The sequence below is a fragment of the Homarus americanus genome, unplaced genomic scaffold (assembly GCF_018991925.1).
Source record: "Homarus americanus isolate GMGI-L3 unplaced genomic scaffold, GMGI_Hamer_2.0 scaffold48406, whole genome shotgun sequence".
Classification (NCBI taxonomy): Eukaryota; Metazoa; Arthropoda; class Malacostraca; order Decapoda; family Nephropidae; genus Homarus; species Homarus americanus.
Genome location: NW_024753828.1, coordinates 562,003 through 581,156, shown reverse-complemented (window position 1 = coordinate 581,156; position 19,154 = coordinate 562,003). Strand labels below are relative to the sequence as shown.

The 19,154-nt window shown below is 35.1% G+C and overlaps 1 protein-coding gene across 3 annotated transcripts in view; it reads right to left on the bottom strand.

Moving 5' to 3' along the window:
* Window positions 1–348: 348 nt before the first annotated feature.
* Window positions 349–19,154, bottom strand: part of LOC121855595 (protein CASP-like) — a 48,782-nt gene continuing 29,976 nt past the window's right edge. The window contains exons 2-9 of one of the 3 annotated variants that reach the window (XM_042350644.1): window positions 15,609–16,911; window positions 14,818–15,048; window positions 11,614–11,777; window positions 7,561–7,648; window positions 5,033–5,179; window positions 4,070–4,192; window positions 3,106–3,267; window positions 349–1,145 (exon numbers count right to left, since the gene is read on the bottom strand). In XM_042350644.1, coding sequence (XP_042206578.1) covers window positions 897–1,145; window positions 3,106–3,267; window positions 4,070–4,192; window positions 5,033–5,179; window positions 7,561–7,648; window positions 11,614–11,777; window positions 14,818–15,048; window positions 15,609–16,889 — 2,445 coding nt within the window. In that variant the 5' untranslated portion in view covers window positions 16,890–16,911 and the 3' untranslated portion in view covers window positions 349–896. Of the gene's footprint in view, window positions 1,146–3,105; window positions 3,268–3,454; window positions 3,533–4,069; window positions 4,193–5,032; window positions 5,180–7,560; window positions 7,649–11,613; window positions 11,778–14,817; window positions 15,049–15,608; window positions 16,912–19,154 lie in introns of those variants that run through there. The other 2 variants (XR_006086818.1, XM_042350645.1) reach the window with 2 other exon arrangements.

Sequence of the window (19,154 nt, the reverse complement as noted above, 5' to 3'; positions counted from 1 at the left end):
TGAGCATTCTGTGTTCGGCAGGGTACCGCGTAAACGTGGAAACGCGTAAAGTGGGACCGCGTAAAGCGAGGGTTAACCTGTATTATTTTTTATGGATGACACTCCAGTTAATCAACAACCTTTACAATGTACAATGAAAGACAAAAGTCGTGTCATGAAATTTGGTGAAAACATATGCCGAAGGGCTAAAACTTTTGGTGCGCTCTGCCTTGTGGTAGGGCTCTCATAATGTTTCACGAGTTAAATTTAATCTTAGGACAAATCCGCGACACGACTTTTGTCTTTGATTGTACAGTATACGAGTCCCCTGAAAATATTTTATTACACAGTAAGTAAAACAATACCACCTCATTTTCTATATGATTTATTAACATTGCAACATTTACTTCACAATTATTTTTTCACAGTACGTAAACACAATAAGAAGTTCATCATTTAACACTTTTACACAATTTTTTTACGTTATTTGTATTTATAATAAGCTTTCACTTTAAGATTTTTAAGTTGTGATTATTTAATAGTTACATATGTATTTACATATCTTGATAATAAATCTAAATCTCTAACACTTTAACTACAGAAAGATTGCTACTTATGCTTGACTTTTATTTAGCTGATTATATTTTATTCCAACTATTTTTATTCATACTCAATACTAAGATTGTAGACCACTGAAATGAGGAATATCAGCATACTGTACTGTACTACAGTAAGGACTTGTATAAAAAAAATGCCAATACCATAAAAGTCTAAAATGTATCCATAATATGATTATTGATAAAATGTTCAAACCCTGAAGGCTATTAGCCACAATATTTAACATAGTTATGTTTAAAATACAAATATTTCAAATTTATTGTGACAGGTTATAATTACTATACTGTATATATAAACAGTTACTGAGGCTGAAGTTTCAAAGCTGCTACATTGAAGGAGTCACCTTTATGCTGTGCAATTAAAGAAAGTAACTTCAGCTTGTTTTGGTGAGCATTGGATGATTCCAATTCATACATGGTAGCTAAATTTAACACTACAGCTTCATGGAGGAATCGTTCGGGTTGAGAAAACACGGCACCCTCCACCAAGGTGATGGCCTCACTTACACGACCAGTGTACATTAGGCATACCCCTAAATTGTTGATGACCTGTAGAGTAAAACAGATATAATTCAGAATTGAAAGGTATGCAAAATGTTTGTATTATCCTCTCAACAAATGTTTATATTATTCTCCTCTAATCAGAGACATTGTGCACAGAAGCAGGTTTTTTTCTTATGAAATTTTGAATTTCTCATTATATGTCACCTTCAAATGCTAACCTTGTAATACACAGCACTTAATTGTTTTCCATTCCTAATTCTTATGAACAATAATCATTGGTATCTCATCTGTTCTTTAAATATTTTATTGTTATTTGTTCTATATAATTTACATGTACAGTATACATATGAAAAAACAATGGCAGTTACATTCATCAACATCTCTTATTGGCTTTTCTCTATCTATCAATACCTTGTACAGTATTACCCCGCTTTACGCGATTTCTCATATACGCGGTGCCTCACCAGAACCGAACTTTCACTTAACGCGGTTCATCTACTCATATACGAGGTGAAGTATAATTTTTTTTATTTATTTACCTCATAAAATTCATACAAATTACCCGGCCAGAATATAATTTACATTGCTGGAATTCTTACAATATGATGATCATTTTGAATATAAACATCATAGATTTTGCATTAGACATACAAATTTTAGATATAATGTTTACTCTGAGTAAATATGTTATCTTTTGTGCAAAATATATGACATTTATATTCAAAATATTCCTGGTCTTACAAGGAATCCAGCAATGTCAATTATATTATCCTAACTTTAGTTTGAGGTATTATTTATTACTAAAAAGGTAAATATTCTGGTTTTCCCACACATCTGGTAGGGAGGGAGGGACCGACCATGACTGTGATATTTTTTGAAGATATTTGTTTTAATAAAATTCATACATTAGATATAATTTACATTGCATTAGATGATCATACATCAATTTTAGATATAATGTTTACTCTGAGTAAATATGTTATCTTTTGTGCAAAATATATGACATTTATATTCAAAATATTCCTGGTCTTACAAGGAATCCAGCAATGTCAATTATATTATCCTAACTTTAGTTTGAGGTATTATTTATTAAAATCTAGTGGTTTTCCCCCCAAAATTTCTCAGAGAGGGAAGAGCCAGCAGTGTAGTGTGAGAAGAGGGGGAGGGAGTTGAGTCCATTATTTGAATGGACATTAACTTGGCAACTGTATTTCTCTATTTCTCTTAAGTATTAATTGTGTGCATGTACCATCATAAAATTAAGATGTTATTTTTACTAGAACATAGGTATTGTGTCGGAAAAAGTAGAGTTTGGGGGTCGGGCCAGTCTCTATTGGAATTAATCCCATATGTTCTGTTGTTCACTTAACGCGGTACCCTGTGGGTTCAATTGACCGCGTAACGCGGGGTACAACTGTACTGTATTAGCTAATTAGTTTTTGTGTCCTAACAAGAAAGTGAGTTTGGGACACCTTCAACAAATACATTAGAAACTTCTCACATACCAGTATTCTGATAAAAGGAGCATGTGAGCAGCAACAGAAATTATGTGCTCGAGAACACTATGTTGGGTGAAGAGAATGCAAAAATTAAGAAACACAAAATATCAGTAGGAGACATGGGAGTGAAAAGAGGGTTGACCACAGTTTGTTTAGGTGATATGTGCATAAGTTAAAGTAAGAAAGAGTAGTGCAATAAAAGGGAACAGGGAAAGCCTGGAAGGGTGGGGTGAGTAAGGCACCATATAGGACTGATGGTGAGATAAAAAGTGTGAGAAATTTATTGGAGAAGTAAACCATTGAATGGTTTTTAAGAATGAATGTATTACTGAAGGGTAATACAGTATTAGGTAGTGTGCCCTTGTGGAAGGGGAACACTACAGTAGAACACATGTTAAGAGTGGTTACAGAATAACTAGAAGAAAAAAAACTGGTTGGTCTTGACTTGTCTATCCTACATCTGTTACCCTTTGTCATTATTGTCTTGAGAGAAGATTAAGGCTTACCAGTCCATTGTTGGGATTAATTTTGTGGGCTTGTTGTAATATTTCAGCTGCATCCTTAAATGCGTTCTGTGCAATAGATATATATGCAGAATGCAGGAGGCCTTGAACAGGGTCGTGGTGGGGAGGTGGTGGAGTGTGTTCTAGGTAATGATTGAAGGTGTCCTGAAGTAATAGAGAAGAATTAATAAAATAGTAAACATTAAAAAGGCTGTAATATTTAACAGTCCAGTTACAGTGTATGATGGGGGGAAGCTCCTTCACGCAGTGACATATAACCATCTGCTCAAATTAATGCAAAATAACATTCAAATACTATACAGTATTGTAAGTATACAAAGATCATATTTACCTCTTTTATTCTGGACAGAGGTGTCATGTCTGTGTCCAGGTTTTTATCTACAGGTATTTATGTAACACGTAACCAAAACTACAAAAGCAAGTTTGATATTAGTTTTACCTTCTTAATTCTGAGATCTGTAATCACTTGATACTTTGAGCTGTCTGATTTTATTCACAACCATTTTTTCCTGCCTTTTGATCACTTTTTATCTATCTACAGTATTTGCATTTCTCCAGTCAAAAATAAACAGACCATGGGTGTGAAAATATACACTGTACTGTACTAGTAATTCCACATACAGTAATAGGAGAGTTAAAAATGGCTTTACCCTCCTAGCAGCAACTTATTATATAAAAATGTACTCTTGATATAAAAATAAGTGGTAATACAAAGGCATAATTACATTAATCAAGTTTATATGAAAAAATAATCTGTGTAACAGAAGACTACAGAAACCGATTGCTCAAAGAATTCTTATTAATAAACTTAATATTATAGAGTACTGTACTGTATATATAGTACCACTAACATGTGATGGAAGGAACAGGCAATTGTGTTATTTGAAGCAAGTCAATGTATAGTTTAAAAGATAATTGGAAGTAAAATATTAATATATGCCATTACCTGAGCTGCAGCTACATCACCAAGTTGTAAACACAATCGCCCCAGGGCTGAGTATAGTCCAGCAGCAGAATTTGGGTCTTCCTGTATCAATCGCTCCAGAAGACCTCCAGCCAAACGAAAGTCCTAATAAAAAAAAAAATTACAAATTCAAGTAAATGATACAGAACACCTGTAATATAAATAATAAATTTATGGCAATGAGTTTCATTTCCATCTTTATGTACACATTAATTCCAAAAGATACACTGGCAGATAATTTCAAAATCATACAGTACAGTGCTTGGTCATGTCAGAACACCTACCTTCAACATCTGTTCTCTTAATTAAACAAGGGTCATCTCTTGCACCAATTTTCTTTAAACCATTATATGGTTAGTGTTCCATCACTTACTTGCTCATACTCACACAATTCAGTTATAATTTATCAAAAAACTTATGGGAGCACAGTAATGTCCTCGACTTTGGAAGGGGATTCAGCAAGTATGGTGTGCACATAGCCAGTCCATATTATGCTAGAACTTGAACTAAGTTTACCCTTACCAACTGTGAGTTCTAATCCTAAAATCTGTGGAGCATGATAAAAAAAAATTCTTGTTGATTTGCTTTAAATGAATTAATAACTTAACATAAAGACAAAGAATTGTTGATGAAAATGTTACCTAAGTAGAGGTATGAACATGCATAAACTTAAATAAAAAAATTATTTTGCACTTATATTCCATTTGACTCTTTTATCCATAGTTATGCACATCCTGTAGAAGCAGGCCTTTCATAATTGTCAGCATGCACTCTGAAAATAGTCACAGCACATTTCTTTGGGTCTTGAAAATGAGTTCCTTACAAATCTATTCTGGTTGGAATATTAATAGAGTTCTGTATTTTCAAGAAAACTCTTGATTAGAAGATGGAAAAATCTTCCCATTTTTTTTGCATAATGTAAACAAATTCTAAATATGACTTTACCTTTAAACTGACAGCACAATTTGTGATTGAGTATATGACTCTTTGTCTTCGTGTTTTCCACAGCTTGAGTGAGTCATCCCGCATGTTAGGAGTCATCTCTAGGTTGCTGCCATCTTCACTTAGACCACTGTTTAGGTTCTCAATTATCTGCAACAAACATAGTGCAGTAGTCAAATATACAGAGAAATGTAAATTTGTACAACTTTAATAATTTTACCAAACATATTCTCAAAAACACCTTTAGAACTGTACTGTATCTGTAAATTATAGCCTCTTTTTTGTTAATACAGTACAGGTACTGTACCTGGAACCTGTATCTACAGGTAACTGTAATCTTCATTTATTTTGACATTCAGTTCTATTAATCTAAAGGATATTTACAGGAAGAGTTATTATAATTCTGTATAGGATTGTATGCAGTGTGATTGAAAAACCTTGAAAAAGAAGATGAGAGTAATTGTTACCGCAAGCAGTAATGAGAAGGATGACACATAAACAAACATTATGTTAGGCTGTAAGTCATGTCATGTTTATTGGGTGTGCCTGCCTGTATACAGTATATAGAGTGTTGAGATGGTTGAAGGTGAGAGACCCAGAGGAGGTGAGGTGTTGGGTGGTAGGATAATACAATTGACATTGCTGGATTCCTTGTAAGACCAGGAATATTTTGAATATAAATGTCATATATTTTGCACAAAAGATAACATATTTACTCAGAGTAAACATTATATCTAAAATTTGTATGTCTAATGCAAAATCTATGATGTTTATATTCAAAATGATCACCAAATTGTAAGAATTCCAGCAATGTAAATTATATTCTGACCGGGTAATTTGTATGAATTTTATGAGCTAAAACAAATATCTTCAGTTAATAAAAAAAAAAATATTCTTCACACAGTAACAGATGGTCGGTCGGTCCCTCCCTCCCCCCCACCTCCCACCAACCCTCCCTACCAGATGTGTGGGAAAACCAGAATATTTACCTTTTTAGTAATAAATAATACCTCAAACTAAAGTTAGGATAATATAATTGACATTGCTGGATTCCTTGTAAGACCAGGAATATTTTGAATACAAATGTCATATATTTTGCACAAAAAATAACATATTTACTCAGAGTAAACATTATATCTAAAATTTGTATGTCTAATGCAAAATCTATGATGTTTATATTCAAAATGATCATCATATTGTAAGAATTCCAGCAATGTAAATTATATTCTGGCCGGGTAATTTGTATGAATTTTATGAGCTAAAACAGGCAGGCAGGCAGGGTGGCGGGTGGGGCGAATCTAAAAATAGCTCTCGAGCCGGACACTCTGCGCGTATACGTGGAAAAAACCCGCGTTAAGTGAAAGTTCGGCTCTGGCGAGGCACCGCGTATACGTGAAATCGCGCTAAGCGAAACCGTGTTAAGCGGGGTAACTGTGTGTATATATGTATGTATATATGTATATATATATATATATATATATATATATATATATATATATATATATATATATATATATATATATATATATATATATATATATATATATATATATATATATATATATATATATATATATATATATATATATATATATATATATATATATATATATATATATATATATATATATATATATATATATATATATATATATATATATATATATATATATATATATATATATATATATATATATATATATATATATATATATATATATATATATATATATATATATATATATATAGTTTTTTGAGGTTTATTGTTGCAGTGCCTCAGAATTGGCAAAAGTATGCTAGAAATTGTAGAGTAGTTAGGAAATACCTGGTATGTGTACTGAAAGAAAGTTGAGGGAAGCAAGAAGAGGAGTAGACTACATGTAAATCCAAACCAAATCTAAAATAACTGAGGTACTGAATTGTTGAGATAATGTCTGAAAGTCCTTCCAAAGTGTAGATTATCAATAAAACAAACAAGACTTTTTCTGATATGTACAGTGTCAAGGGGCTGTAGCAGTGGAGCACAAATAGCCACTGAACTTAGACTTTAATTTGACAATTAATTTTATTTTATGTTTCATAAGTGATTAATGTTTGAAGGTCATGAAATAGTGGCAGAAATGAGTTAAGGGTAAAACAGTACCGTATACAGTAATTTGTCGAATGTGTCTCTGTTTTTTAAGTTTAAATAATTGTTCAATTTATGGGATTTCAGCTTATGCAAACTTTAGGTTTAGTAATTTCTGAAAGTAGCCAAACTATGACAAATTAAAAATTGTAGAGTTATAAGTTATGGAGGTTTTACTGTACAGGTACATTTTCAATAACTAATACTACGTATATTGTAATTCTAAATAAAATAATCATGACAAGCTTATCTATTAATCATCACAAAAATTTCTGAATTACCTGGTACATAAAAAAATAAACTAAAGATGGTACAGTTGCTTTCAGAACAAGACACGTCACTGAAAGTTTATATGCCTCGTTATTACGAAGCTTGGTTAAAAAAGGTGTCAGTACTGACTTACTTGGTTACAGTTTTTCAGCAAGGCATTAAGGCGGTCCAAGGCTTGAGTGTGTTTCCCCAAATGTTGAGGGAGTTCACCAACCAACAGCCTTTAAATAATGATTTTAATAAATAAAATTAAGACTGTATGTAGAACTAAACCTTACACAATAAAAATCACAATACTGTACTGTACCTGTTACCTAATATCAAATTTTTGTCTTTATGATTACAGAAAACCACATTTATACCAATAAGTTTAAATATTATGGAAAAATACTGTACACAAAACACAAATGAGGTAAGAGTCATAAAAGTACAGTATTTAAAAATTAAATTGCTTTGCTTTGGAAACTGCTTCCCCAAATCTTAATACAGGTTGGACCTCACTAATCCAGGAAGCTTGGGTCCAGACTGGTTCTGGATTAGTGAAAATTCTGAACCATCGAAGCCGAGGTAAAAAAAAGGCAAAACAATACATTAAATGTACTATTACAGGTGCCAATACAACTTGCATAAATCTAGCCCAAGCTTACTGGACCTCTTTATGACAGAGTGTTATTGCTATGGCACATGTTTACTGTACACATGACCCTCGCTTTATGCCATTCACTACTGTACAGTACAGGTACTCCCCGACTTACGACCTACTCGACTTACGTCCACCCGCACTTACGACCTGCCTCAGTCGTACCAAAATTTGGTCAAATTATGTATTTTTGAGTCCCAAAGTCAGTACACAGACAAAATTTTCATCTGTAATTCACTTTAAAATGGCTGGCAAGCTTAAAAGTGAGAGTTTTGTGGTGCTGAGAAGAAAAAGAGACATCCATTTTCGATTTTCAATGTGTTATTTTTTTCGAGTTTCTATGTGTTATTTAAGCATTTCCGACTTACGATTATTTTGACTTACGACCTGGATGTCGGTCCCTAGCCCCTTCGTAAGTCGGGGAGTACCTGTACAGTGATCCCTCGGTTAACAAGCGCCTTGGTTAACGAATTACCTTCCATAAGATTCTTCACTTCGGTTAACGAGCAATCCCTCGATTAACGAATTCCTTACGAGCGCCCCTCAACATGTTTTCGCTTGCTCACCAGCTGTAGTATTAGTCCTCCAATACAGTAATCGGTTCTAGGGCTTAAATTCCTTACCATTTTAGTAAATATCAAGAAGGTTGTACTATTCAATCATTTTAAAAGTTTTATATTAAATTTTTTAGTCATTTTGACAATTATTGAAAATAATTGAAGTACAGGAAACTACAGCTAGACCCCGATTTACGACTGCTTCGACTTACGACCGTCGGGACTTACGACCGCCGCAGTTGTGATCATTTTTTTTTTCTCCAAATGACGCACGCATTTTCTATACCGAAACGTTTCCAGTTAATGTAGTCTCCATGTATAATTAGAAAATTATGGGGACCCCATGTGCATTCAGCTGACTACACTAAAGGTAAGTGCTCAGTCACACTGTATCCATTCCTCATTATTATTACTTTCACTGGACTGTATCCATTCCTCATTATTTATTACTTTTACTGTACTGTATTTCATTGTAGATTTTTTATTAGAAAAAAAAAAAAAAATTATCTATGTCGGACTTACGACCTGGATTTGGGTCCCTAACCCCGTCGTAAGTCGGGGTCTAGCTGTAGTTTTATGCGCGCCAAACAGCCACTCAACACACCAAGCTTGGCGTCAGTTTGTTTACAGGTTCAGAGGAAGGAACATCTTTTTTGAGACTCTTCAACATAAACGCTTTTTTCTGTATTTCCAGTCAAATTAATTATTGGTCATTTTGAAATATATTTTTCATATTGATAATATATAGCACAGTACAGTGTTGATTTAAAGAAAATAATCTTGAATTACACCAAGTGAATTAAAATTTTATGGGTGAAATGGGGGCATGGGGTGACTTCTCTTCCACCCCAATGCCTTCTCTTCTCCCTTCTCCTCCACCCCCCATTCTAATTCCCATCACCATGGGCCTTCTACATGCACACCTCAAAGTAAGTGTACTTTACTGCATTTATTTTTCGTTTGTATGTAATTTTCGGTGAGCTGGAACCAATTACCCAAAAACCCATTGAAACAATGGTTTCAGTTAACGAATTTTTCGGTTAACGAGCAACCTTCTGGAACGAATTGTGCTCGTTAACCGAGGGACCACTGTATATGGGAATTCGCATATATGTACAGAACTAAACAAAGAATTTATTTGAAATACTCTGTAACATTCAATGCCATAATATCCTGACCACTGGGGTTAGTTCTACAGTACAGACTATTCCCTGTGAAAAAGCCATAATTTTGAGCAACATATTACTGTACAGTGGTCCCTCTGTTAACGAACACAATTTGTTCCAGAAGGTCGTTCGATAACCTAAACCATTGTTTCAATGGGATTTTGGGTAATTGGTTCCAGCTCAACGAAAATTACATAGAAACTAAAAATAAATGCAGTAAAGTACACTTACTTTGAGGTGTGCATGTAGAAGGCTCCTGGTTGATGATGATGATGATGGGAATTAGAATGGGGGTGGAGGAGAAGGGAGAAGAGAAGGCATTGGGCTGGAAGAGAAGTCACCCCCATGCTGCCATTTCACCCATAAAATTTTATTCACTTGGTGTAATTCAAGATTATTTTCTCTAAATCAACACTGCACTGCATTATATATTGTCAATATGTAAAATAAACTTCAGAATGACCAATAATTGTACTGTAAAAATGTACAGAAATAGTTTATGTTCAAGAGAGTCTCAAGCAAGATGATTCCTCCACTGAGCAGGGACACATACTGACGCCATTTTGGGTGAGTCAAGTGGCTGTTTGGCACACTAAAAACTAGTTCCCTGTACTTCAATTATGTTAAATAATTGTTAAAATGACTAAAAACTTGAATATAAGACTTGGAAAATTATTGAATAGTACAACCTTCTTGATATTTACTCAAATGGTAACGAATATAAGCCCTAAAACCGATTACTGTATTGGCGGACTAATACTACAGCTGGTGAGCAGGCGAAAGCAGGTGAAAACATGTTGGGAAAAATTCGTAAGGAATTCATTAACTGAAATTTTTTCGTTAACCGAAGTGAAGAATCTTATGGAAGGTAATTCGTTAACCAAAATTTCGTTAACCGAGGGATCACTGTACTCAAATGTACTAAGCTAAAGAACTATTTTTTATCTCTTGTGCAAACTATAAGATGTTTATACTCAAATCAGTCGCTATCTTGCAAGGCTTCCAGTAATGCAAGTTATATTCTGCTAAGTCAAGTCTGTGATATTTTATAAGATAAAAACGTTAAGCCTAAAATCACCTTCATCCAATTAATCCTTATCACCCAAGGACGTCTCTCTCCCCTGCTGGGTGGGGGGGGGGGCTAACAGCTAGGAGCTGGGTACATAGTTATCAGTTGAGGGGTTCAGGAGGGACGTGGAATAAAAAATATGCCATTTAAGTTTTTCACTTATTAAATGTCACCAACTTAACTTAGCAGAATATAACTTGCATGCAATGCTGGAATTCTTGCAAGATGACAATTAATTTGAGTATAAACATCCCATAGTTTGCACTAGACATAAAATTTTTAGTAATTAGTACATTTGAGTACATGTTGTGATAATTGTAATGATTTTTCCACAACTTTTAAAGTATTACTGTTGACTTTTAGTAGTTGTGGAACATATATTAATTTTCGCCATAAGATTAAGTATTCACTACATGCTTCCCAAACTATTGAAGCTGCCGGACTTTTGGATCCCGGATTAGTGGCGTCCAACCTGTACTACATTGATATATATCTGAAAATTTCATGGAAAGGAAAGTACAGGAAAACTAACAAGAATTTTTTTTATTCAGAAACCAGCTGCTTTTAAAGAAAAGGGTAGACAGTGACATCTAAACACATGTGAGGGTGATCCATGAAGATCCTCACTCCTTAAGATAATATAAAGAGGATCTTGTGAAATAAACTCATAAATAAACTTCAACAATACCTTTACAGCCACTTTCCCATATTTAGAGATTAGTGGCCACTGAAAAATGCATTGAATATACTGTACCTAAATCCAAATGGCACCATGGATCCTTTCCTGCCTCCATAGAGCTCTGGATAGAACTCAAAGTACAAGTCTGGAGCATCTAAATCCCCAAAGTACTGACATTCTACCTCTGCTAGTGAGAATCGTCGAAGTTTGATGAGCAAAGCAATTCTTGTAAACCATAGCTGTTAAATGAGAAAATTGAGTTAATAAACGAAGAAACTCGAGATGTTCATCATACTGAATTATTTTTACAGCAACCAAGGAAAAGTGTCAAAGATAAATTATTGTTATATTCTAAAACACCGGCACAAAATCTCGCACAAGATTGAATGATTTAGCTTTGCATGGGAAGAACTTACCAATAGGATATGGAATGCCATCAAAAGGATAAAGTTTGTTACAGTACTCCCTACAGTACTGTCTATTATCTTTAACTTAAAAAAGATTTTATTATGTCTTTCTACTAGGGTTGGTGATGTTTTTTATTGAAAAAAAAAATTAATAATTAGTTTTTTTTTATAATTTTCATTATTTATTTTTTCTAGTACTGTACATTATAGTGTATTGCATACTGTTTATGTCTTGTCTGTCCACTGTTGGTTCAGGCTAAGAGCTACAGCCCAGATACATTCCTGTTCATATCATGTCTGTCCACTGGTGGTCCAGAGACTCCAGACTGAGTTGCCAGTATTCATAAAGATAAGGCGTATTCTTGGTCGCCCAAAAATGCATAACTAGTTATGCATCCCAAAGTTTTGCTTGGAGGCAAAACACCTTCAGAGATGATATGCCCTCAAAAGCAAAGCTAGTTATGGTCTTTCCTTATATGGAAAGCGGGCGGAGATGAAGGGAAACTATCCAATTACATTCATCGATTCATACACTCTAGACAAGATGAGGCCTATGTGTGAAAAACGTTTTCAATAAAATCACAAATTACACACGGGATAGTAGATGCATATCACTTGAAAAATATATTGTGTATAAAATTGCTTAGTTTGAGAGGCTTTAAATGAAATGACAATCAATACCTACGTGCATTGAACTGGGAATGGAGGAATTTCCAGCGACGCATAAAAACTCTATTGGCTTCAACGTGCGTGTCCTAATGGTCTTTCTCTTGTTTATGACTTGAAGCTTATAACTGTCATTTCTTTGGTATGATGTCATAAAGGACATTGTTATTCATAACAGATGTTACCGCCATAGTAAGATAAACTAGAAGAGAGAGAGAAAGAGAGGGATAGCCACAATAAGATAAACGAGAGAGAGAGAGGGTGAGAAGAGAGGCATAGTGTTGACTACGTGTTTGCTGACGTGTTTAAATATGAAACAGATGGGCCTCGCCTCGGGCTGCGATTGCTCTCACAGCAGTCTACCGATTCTTGCAGGAGAAACAACACGCTGGTCAAATCCTAGACCCTAAAACGTGAGTGTGATCGTGAACTAGTAAAGCCTCAAAATAAAAACTCTAAATAACTTTAATAAGTATATTTATGTACTGTAATTTGATCATATTATACAAATTGTCTCCTGATGTATCAACAGTTGTAACATGTGAGTTATATTTAAGATGTTAACAAGCTATGTACTGTATATTGATTGTATTATTCATACTATGTGTCCTGAGATAACAGCATTTGTTATATGTGAATTGTTCTTTAACAGGTTTTGACCGAATTATATGGTACGAGTCAACGTTGAGGGTTTATTTCTCCAGCAACAAACCAATAACGCTTCTATGAGCGTTAACAACAGATGTAATAATTTTTGAGAAAAAGTACAAAATATTGAGTACAGTATATTGCTATGTGGCTATGATAATCTCTTTAATATGGAAACACATTTGAAAACAAATTCACGAAACCGGATGTAGCTGAAACATGGCGGCTCCAGAAAGAGTACGACAGCCAGAGTTGAGCTGCATACTATAATTATGGTATTTGTAACATAATTTGGTGTCTGTGTACCATGTACCAAATTTTTTCGGATAGGGACTCAATTGTATTTACATGCCCGTGAAGTAAGAAAGCCTGCAAGTTGCAGTGATGAATTTACCAGTACCACTTTCTCTCTCTATTTGAGTTTAACTTATGTTACCCTTATTTACTTATGGACACAAATTGGACGATGAATGGATTCAGTAACAGTGGTAAATAAAGAATTTTAATAAGTACAGTACTGTATTCCCTTTATTTCAGCCTCTTATATGTTCCTGTTTGTAAATTTTTTATTAGACTTATGTTAATCTGAAGTAATAATGTGGGGGTGTTTACTGCACCATAACAAGTATTCTTATATGCAGGTACCATTATAATTTTGAGGAAAGCATAATAATTTTGACTTTGGTGTACGATAATTTGGGCTGGCTGGCAGCGCTGTTGGCGTTTTCTTGGTGGTCATCAGTAGGCGGAGCCTAGGAGCATACTTAGTTGTCCGGTATGCGTTTTAGGGAACCAAGAATACGCCTATTGCATATTCCCAAACTTAATATATTACACAGAAAAATCACAATAAACTGATATTATTATGACATGACTTTAAATCCCAGCACAAAGTTATACAAGGATTTTCTATTATAAACCCTCAAATTTCTTTTCCGTTAACTTTTTGATGGAAAAAAAATCATTGATTTAATAAAGTGATTAAATCAAATTGATTTAATAAATGCCAACCCTGATTTCTACTGGAATGGGGGATGTCACAGGTCACCTGATGGTTTGTTTATGGTCAGTGTGTTGTTTGGCTTAGCATCTTTCTGTAAAAATTGTCACTGAGATTTTTGTGCACATCAATGTATTTGCAATACCTGTGTTACATTCCCATCTTTATACCAGACTAGCATAAAGAAAAATGTGTATGTACTGTACCACATTGTATAACATGAGTTTTATTGTTAGAATATAATTCTGTGATATAAATGGGTCTGGGGCCTTACTCTATATAGGTTGTGGTACACATCCCTATTATTTACATTTAGGTAATACAGTAGCTTGATGTACGTGAGATCAGTTTACGAGAACTTTTTTTCTGGAATGCAACCCCTGCATATATCAAGGTTTCCCTATATTATACTACTAAGTTCAGTAATCTCTCAACTAAACAGATTCAACTACGGTATGCAATATTATACAGGGTCTTACAGTCAGTAATGCCATGTTAAGAATGATTTACCTGTGCTATAGTATTAAAAATATTCATCATCCAATGTTATTTTCTTACTTGAATAGAGTGTGCAGTATGTTTACTTGGATGACCAGCTCTCCCTTCTCCCTGGCCATACACTGTTAGAAGTTGTGTGGTTAGATTAACTGCTGCATGGTAACAGCCTGAAGCAATCAATTGCCGAAGACCACGATCATCTTGAGTCACAGAAGCTGCAGTTAAGACCACTCGCTTTGATGCAAATTCTTCACCAAGATATGTTCTCACCAAGTTTTTCACTGGGTCCCCCTTTAAAGAAAACCAAGAGAGAATGTGTTCAAATGACACTAGATATTGTAAGAAAAAATACAGCAGCTACAAGGAATATATCCTCTGTATTCTCTAGTTTAGATATACAATATACAGTACTGTACATATAGGAGGTCCCCGAGTTATGTACATCCGTCTTACGAACATCCGCCAATACGAATGAGGTCTCATAAAGTAAACTTTAAATTTACATTATTTTATTTTGCTGATGACTTATTTTTTACTTCCATTTACTGTACTGTATTTTATCATTCTATTTCTTCTTTTCCCTTAAATTAAATAATTTTAGATGTATATAAGGACTTCGGCTATGATAAAGTGGCATTTTAAACATTGTTCTGTAAGTATGGTATGCACATAGGGTATATGATTCAACTTAAGTACATTTTCAACTTAAGAATGTTCGTAGGAACAGAACTCGTATGTAACCTGGCAACTGCTTGTACACTGATTACCGGTATAAACACAGCTTTTGGTCACATATTTCATATAACAAAAACAGTAATACTTGACAGTCTAAAATACTTAGTTTTCCTTACAAAGTCTTCTTTTACAGCAATTCCTGGCATGGTGAGTAGCTCCTTTTCAGGGAAGTAGGTTCCTGGGGGGCTTGTTGACATAGCTACCAAGGCTTGTCTAGTGGTTTCTGCGGGGATCCAAGCATCATGTCTTCTGTCAGCATCACTTGATAGCAGACTTGCAGTAAAGACATCCTGTTCCGTTGCTGGGGTCAAAAAGGAATCAGGAGATGGAATGGCATTGCTGATGTTGAAGCTATCTGTTGGTGACATATAAGCAGGATTGATCATTGCTGAGTCACTGTTACCTCCTGGAGTCTGACCACCAATACTTTCAAATGGATTTGAAGTTTTAGTAGTGGTGAAGTATTTAAATAACTTGGATTCATTTTGTTTCGACTTGTCTGTTAAAGTCTCTTGTGCTGGGTTTATATTTGCAGGAGGCTTGGGGTTAGGAGCAGGACTTTTTGGATGGCTTGGTGCTAGTGATGCAGAGAGGGTGGTTGATACAGGATTTGAAATTGATATGCTATCCATGGAAGTATTACCTGAATTTGTTAAACTTGTCTGTGGTGAGATGTTGGAATCTGCATCACTGTCAAGGCTCGCCTGCTGAAACTTTACTGTTGTTGCTTCTACATCCATACTAGCATTTGGGGAAGTGTTTGTAACCAACATTGAAGTGGTCATGCTCATCATCATTGCAGATTGAATTGGAGTCAACTGTGTTGGCACTGGAAGTTGGTCAAATAAAATATTTTTGGGGGGTTCTGGAGTCTGAGTCCTCGGAACAAAGGATGATCCTTCAGTAGATGGCTTATATTGAGGAGTTAATGGAATGTTATAAGGTGTGGCTAATACACTGTGAGATGCAAAATGGCTTGTCTGTTGACTAGAAGGATAAGCCTGGGGTGCAAGTGGAGTCTCCTGTTGGGAGGCTAAATGAAGGCTTGGAGTTACAGCTGCTGATTCTTGATACGTTGTTGAATTAAGGGATTTTACCGGTGTTTCTTGCTGGCTGGCAGCAATATTCCCAGGTGTTGACACAGCAGCTTGTTGAGAGACTAGTGGGTTGGCCTGCGGAGAATAAGGAGACAGGTGACCTACAGCAAGACTGGCAGGTGCAGCTTGTGGACTGGCTACATCATTTATTGGTGCTGCCATGTCTGACTGCTGGCTGCTGGGCACTGGGCTAGCATCTGGTGGTGCTGGGGACAGCTGATCAAAGAAGCTGCTACTGTTCTCATTTAGGTAATTACAGGACGAAGAACTTTCAGCTTGTCCATCTATGTGGTAAGACATGTCCTAACTCTGATGACTAACCCTGCAATTAAAAAATACAATTAATAATTTGAAACATGAGGAGTCACAAAATCTATATGGGAACCATACTCAAAAAGAAGAAGCATTATAGGGACAGAAATCTCTTTTGCCTGACAACCAAAGACAAGCAATTTTTTTATCAGGAAGAATATTATACTGTACAATACTATAATCTTTAAGCTAATGGCAAAAGACATAATCTCAAATTAAGTTTTTCAAAAGTGGTCAATCACGGTAACATGCTACAATGAAAAAAGTTCCTTCCTTAACAATGCAGTAATTTTTTTCAACCTTAACATGCTTCTTAAGGTATCATATTAAAAAAAATAAAAAATAATAACAACAACATTGACAGTAATGAAGTAAAACAAAACATATGCAACCATTTCTTTAAATTTCTATGTACAGTATCTAATTTAAACTGTTAGTACAGGAAGGTGAAGCCAAGGTTGAAGAAATGCTAGGTGAACGAACATACACTCGTTCAGTAGTTTGGTGATGAGACACAATGGCGGTGGGGCTCACACGCTCACACACCAGCACCTCAACAAAGCATAAGAGCACAGGTATGAAATATGATTAAAAATACTGTATTGACATGATACGGTACATTGGTAGGGATATAATTATTTATGAATACAGTACAGTACATGTAATAATATACTGTATTTCCCACCTCACACGAATAATTTTTTAATGAAAAATGTGATAAAAATTCACCTGCGTTTAACACCAGAAGGTCAAATTGTAGGGAGGAGTTTATCAGCCCTCACGAACTCCAGACATGTAATATAGGCCTGCAGTTACCTTTCTTATGTAATAAATATACTGTATCCCGGTATCATGAATTCTCCACCAGATTTTTTTTTTTTTTTTTAGGGGGAATAGCCCACCCGGGCACAGGTAAAAAAACCACAATGGGGCCTAGGGGGCAAAACAATAGGAGTAAAAAGAAATTAAAAATAGAAAAGAAAAAGATTAGTATAAATAATCTACACCACAAAGATGCTGGATAACCGGCTTTTTGAAGTGAGACAGATTGTATGAGTATGGAAACACAGAAGGCAGAGCATTCCACAGTTTGGCTGTGTGAAGAAAGAAGGATATACTTTAACGGGTTGTTCTAGTGTGACCGACATCCACAGAGAAAGGTGGGCACCGCGGGCAAGACGTGTGTTATTAGCCCACGGCCTTGCCGGCGGTACACAGGATGCCAAATCCACCGAACATTGCCCGTTAAAGTACTTGTAAAAGAGAGAGAGTAAAGCAACATTGTGGCGAAGGGAAAGGGAAGAGAGATTATCAACTAAAAGAGGTGAGTTAACAAGACGAAATGCCTTTGATTCTACCCTATCTAACAATTGGACAGAAGAAGAGCCACCCCAGATATGAGAGCAGTACTCCAAGTTAGGACGAATGAATCCCTTATATACTTGAAGCAACTGCTCAGGAGTGAAGTAGCCATGGCATCTGTACAGCATTCCCTACTTTCGGGAGGCAGCTTTAGCAAAAATGAAGATGTGTGGCTTCCATGACATACAGTGGTCCCTCGGTTAACGAGCGGTTCGATTAACGAAATTTTGGTTAACGAATTAGATCCCATAAGGATCTTCAATTCGGTTGACGAATAAAACTTCGATTAACGAAATCCTTACGACAAACACGTTTTGCTGTGAGCATCAGCTGATCGGCTAGTCCTCCAATACAGTAATCTGTTCTATGTTATTCGTTTCCAGTGGAGTAAATATCAAGAAGGTTGTGTTCTTGAACATTATTGCATTTTTTATATTAAAATTATTGGTCATTCTAAAATTTAGCCATCCAAGCTCTGTCTACATATAGTTTTCAACTAATATTTTTGGCTCGATATATGTAACTGTATTCATTTATTGAAACTCATTTACATGCACACACTGTCCTAAGGGCAATGCTGTACTGTACATGTAATCAAAATAATGTACAAAATGATTACCGGTACTAAAATTTTTGTCTAGTGCAAACTATAGCAAGTTTACATTCAAATTAATCATTATTCTATATGAATTCCAGCAATGTAAATTATATTCTCCCTGGTCACTTCGATGACATTTCATAAGCAAAAAACAAAAGCTCAATCTAAAGGACATAAATAAACAGATAAATACTTCACTAGACCTTCTGCGCCAACTGTCAAACATGTCACTTTTTTCTCCCCTCCCTCCCAGCCAGGGTTTGGTGGTTATACAGTAGGCTTTAAGTTTTTAT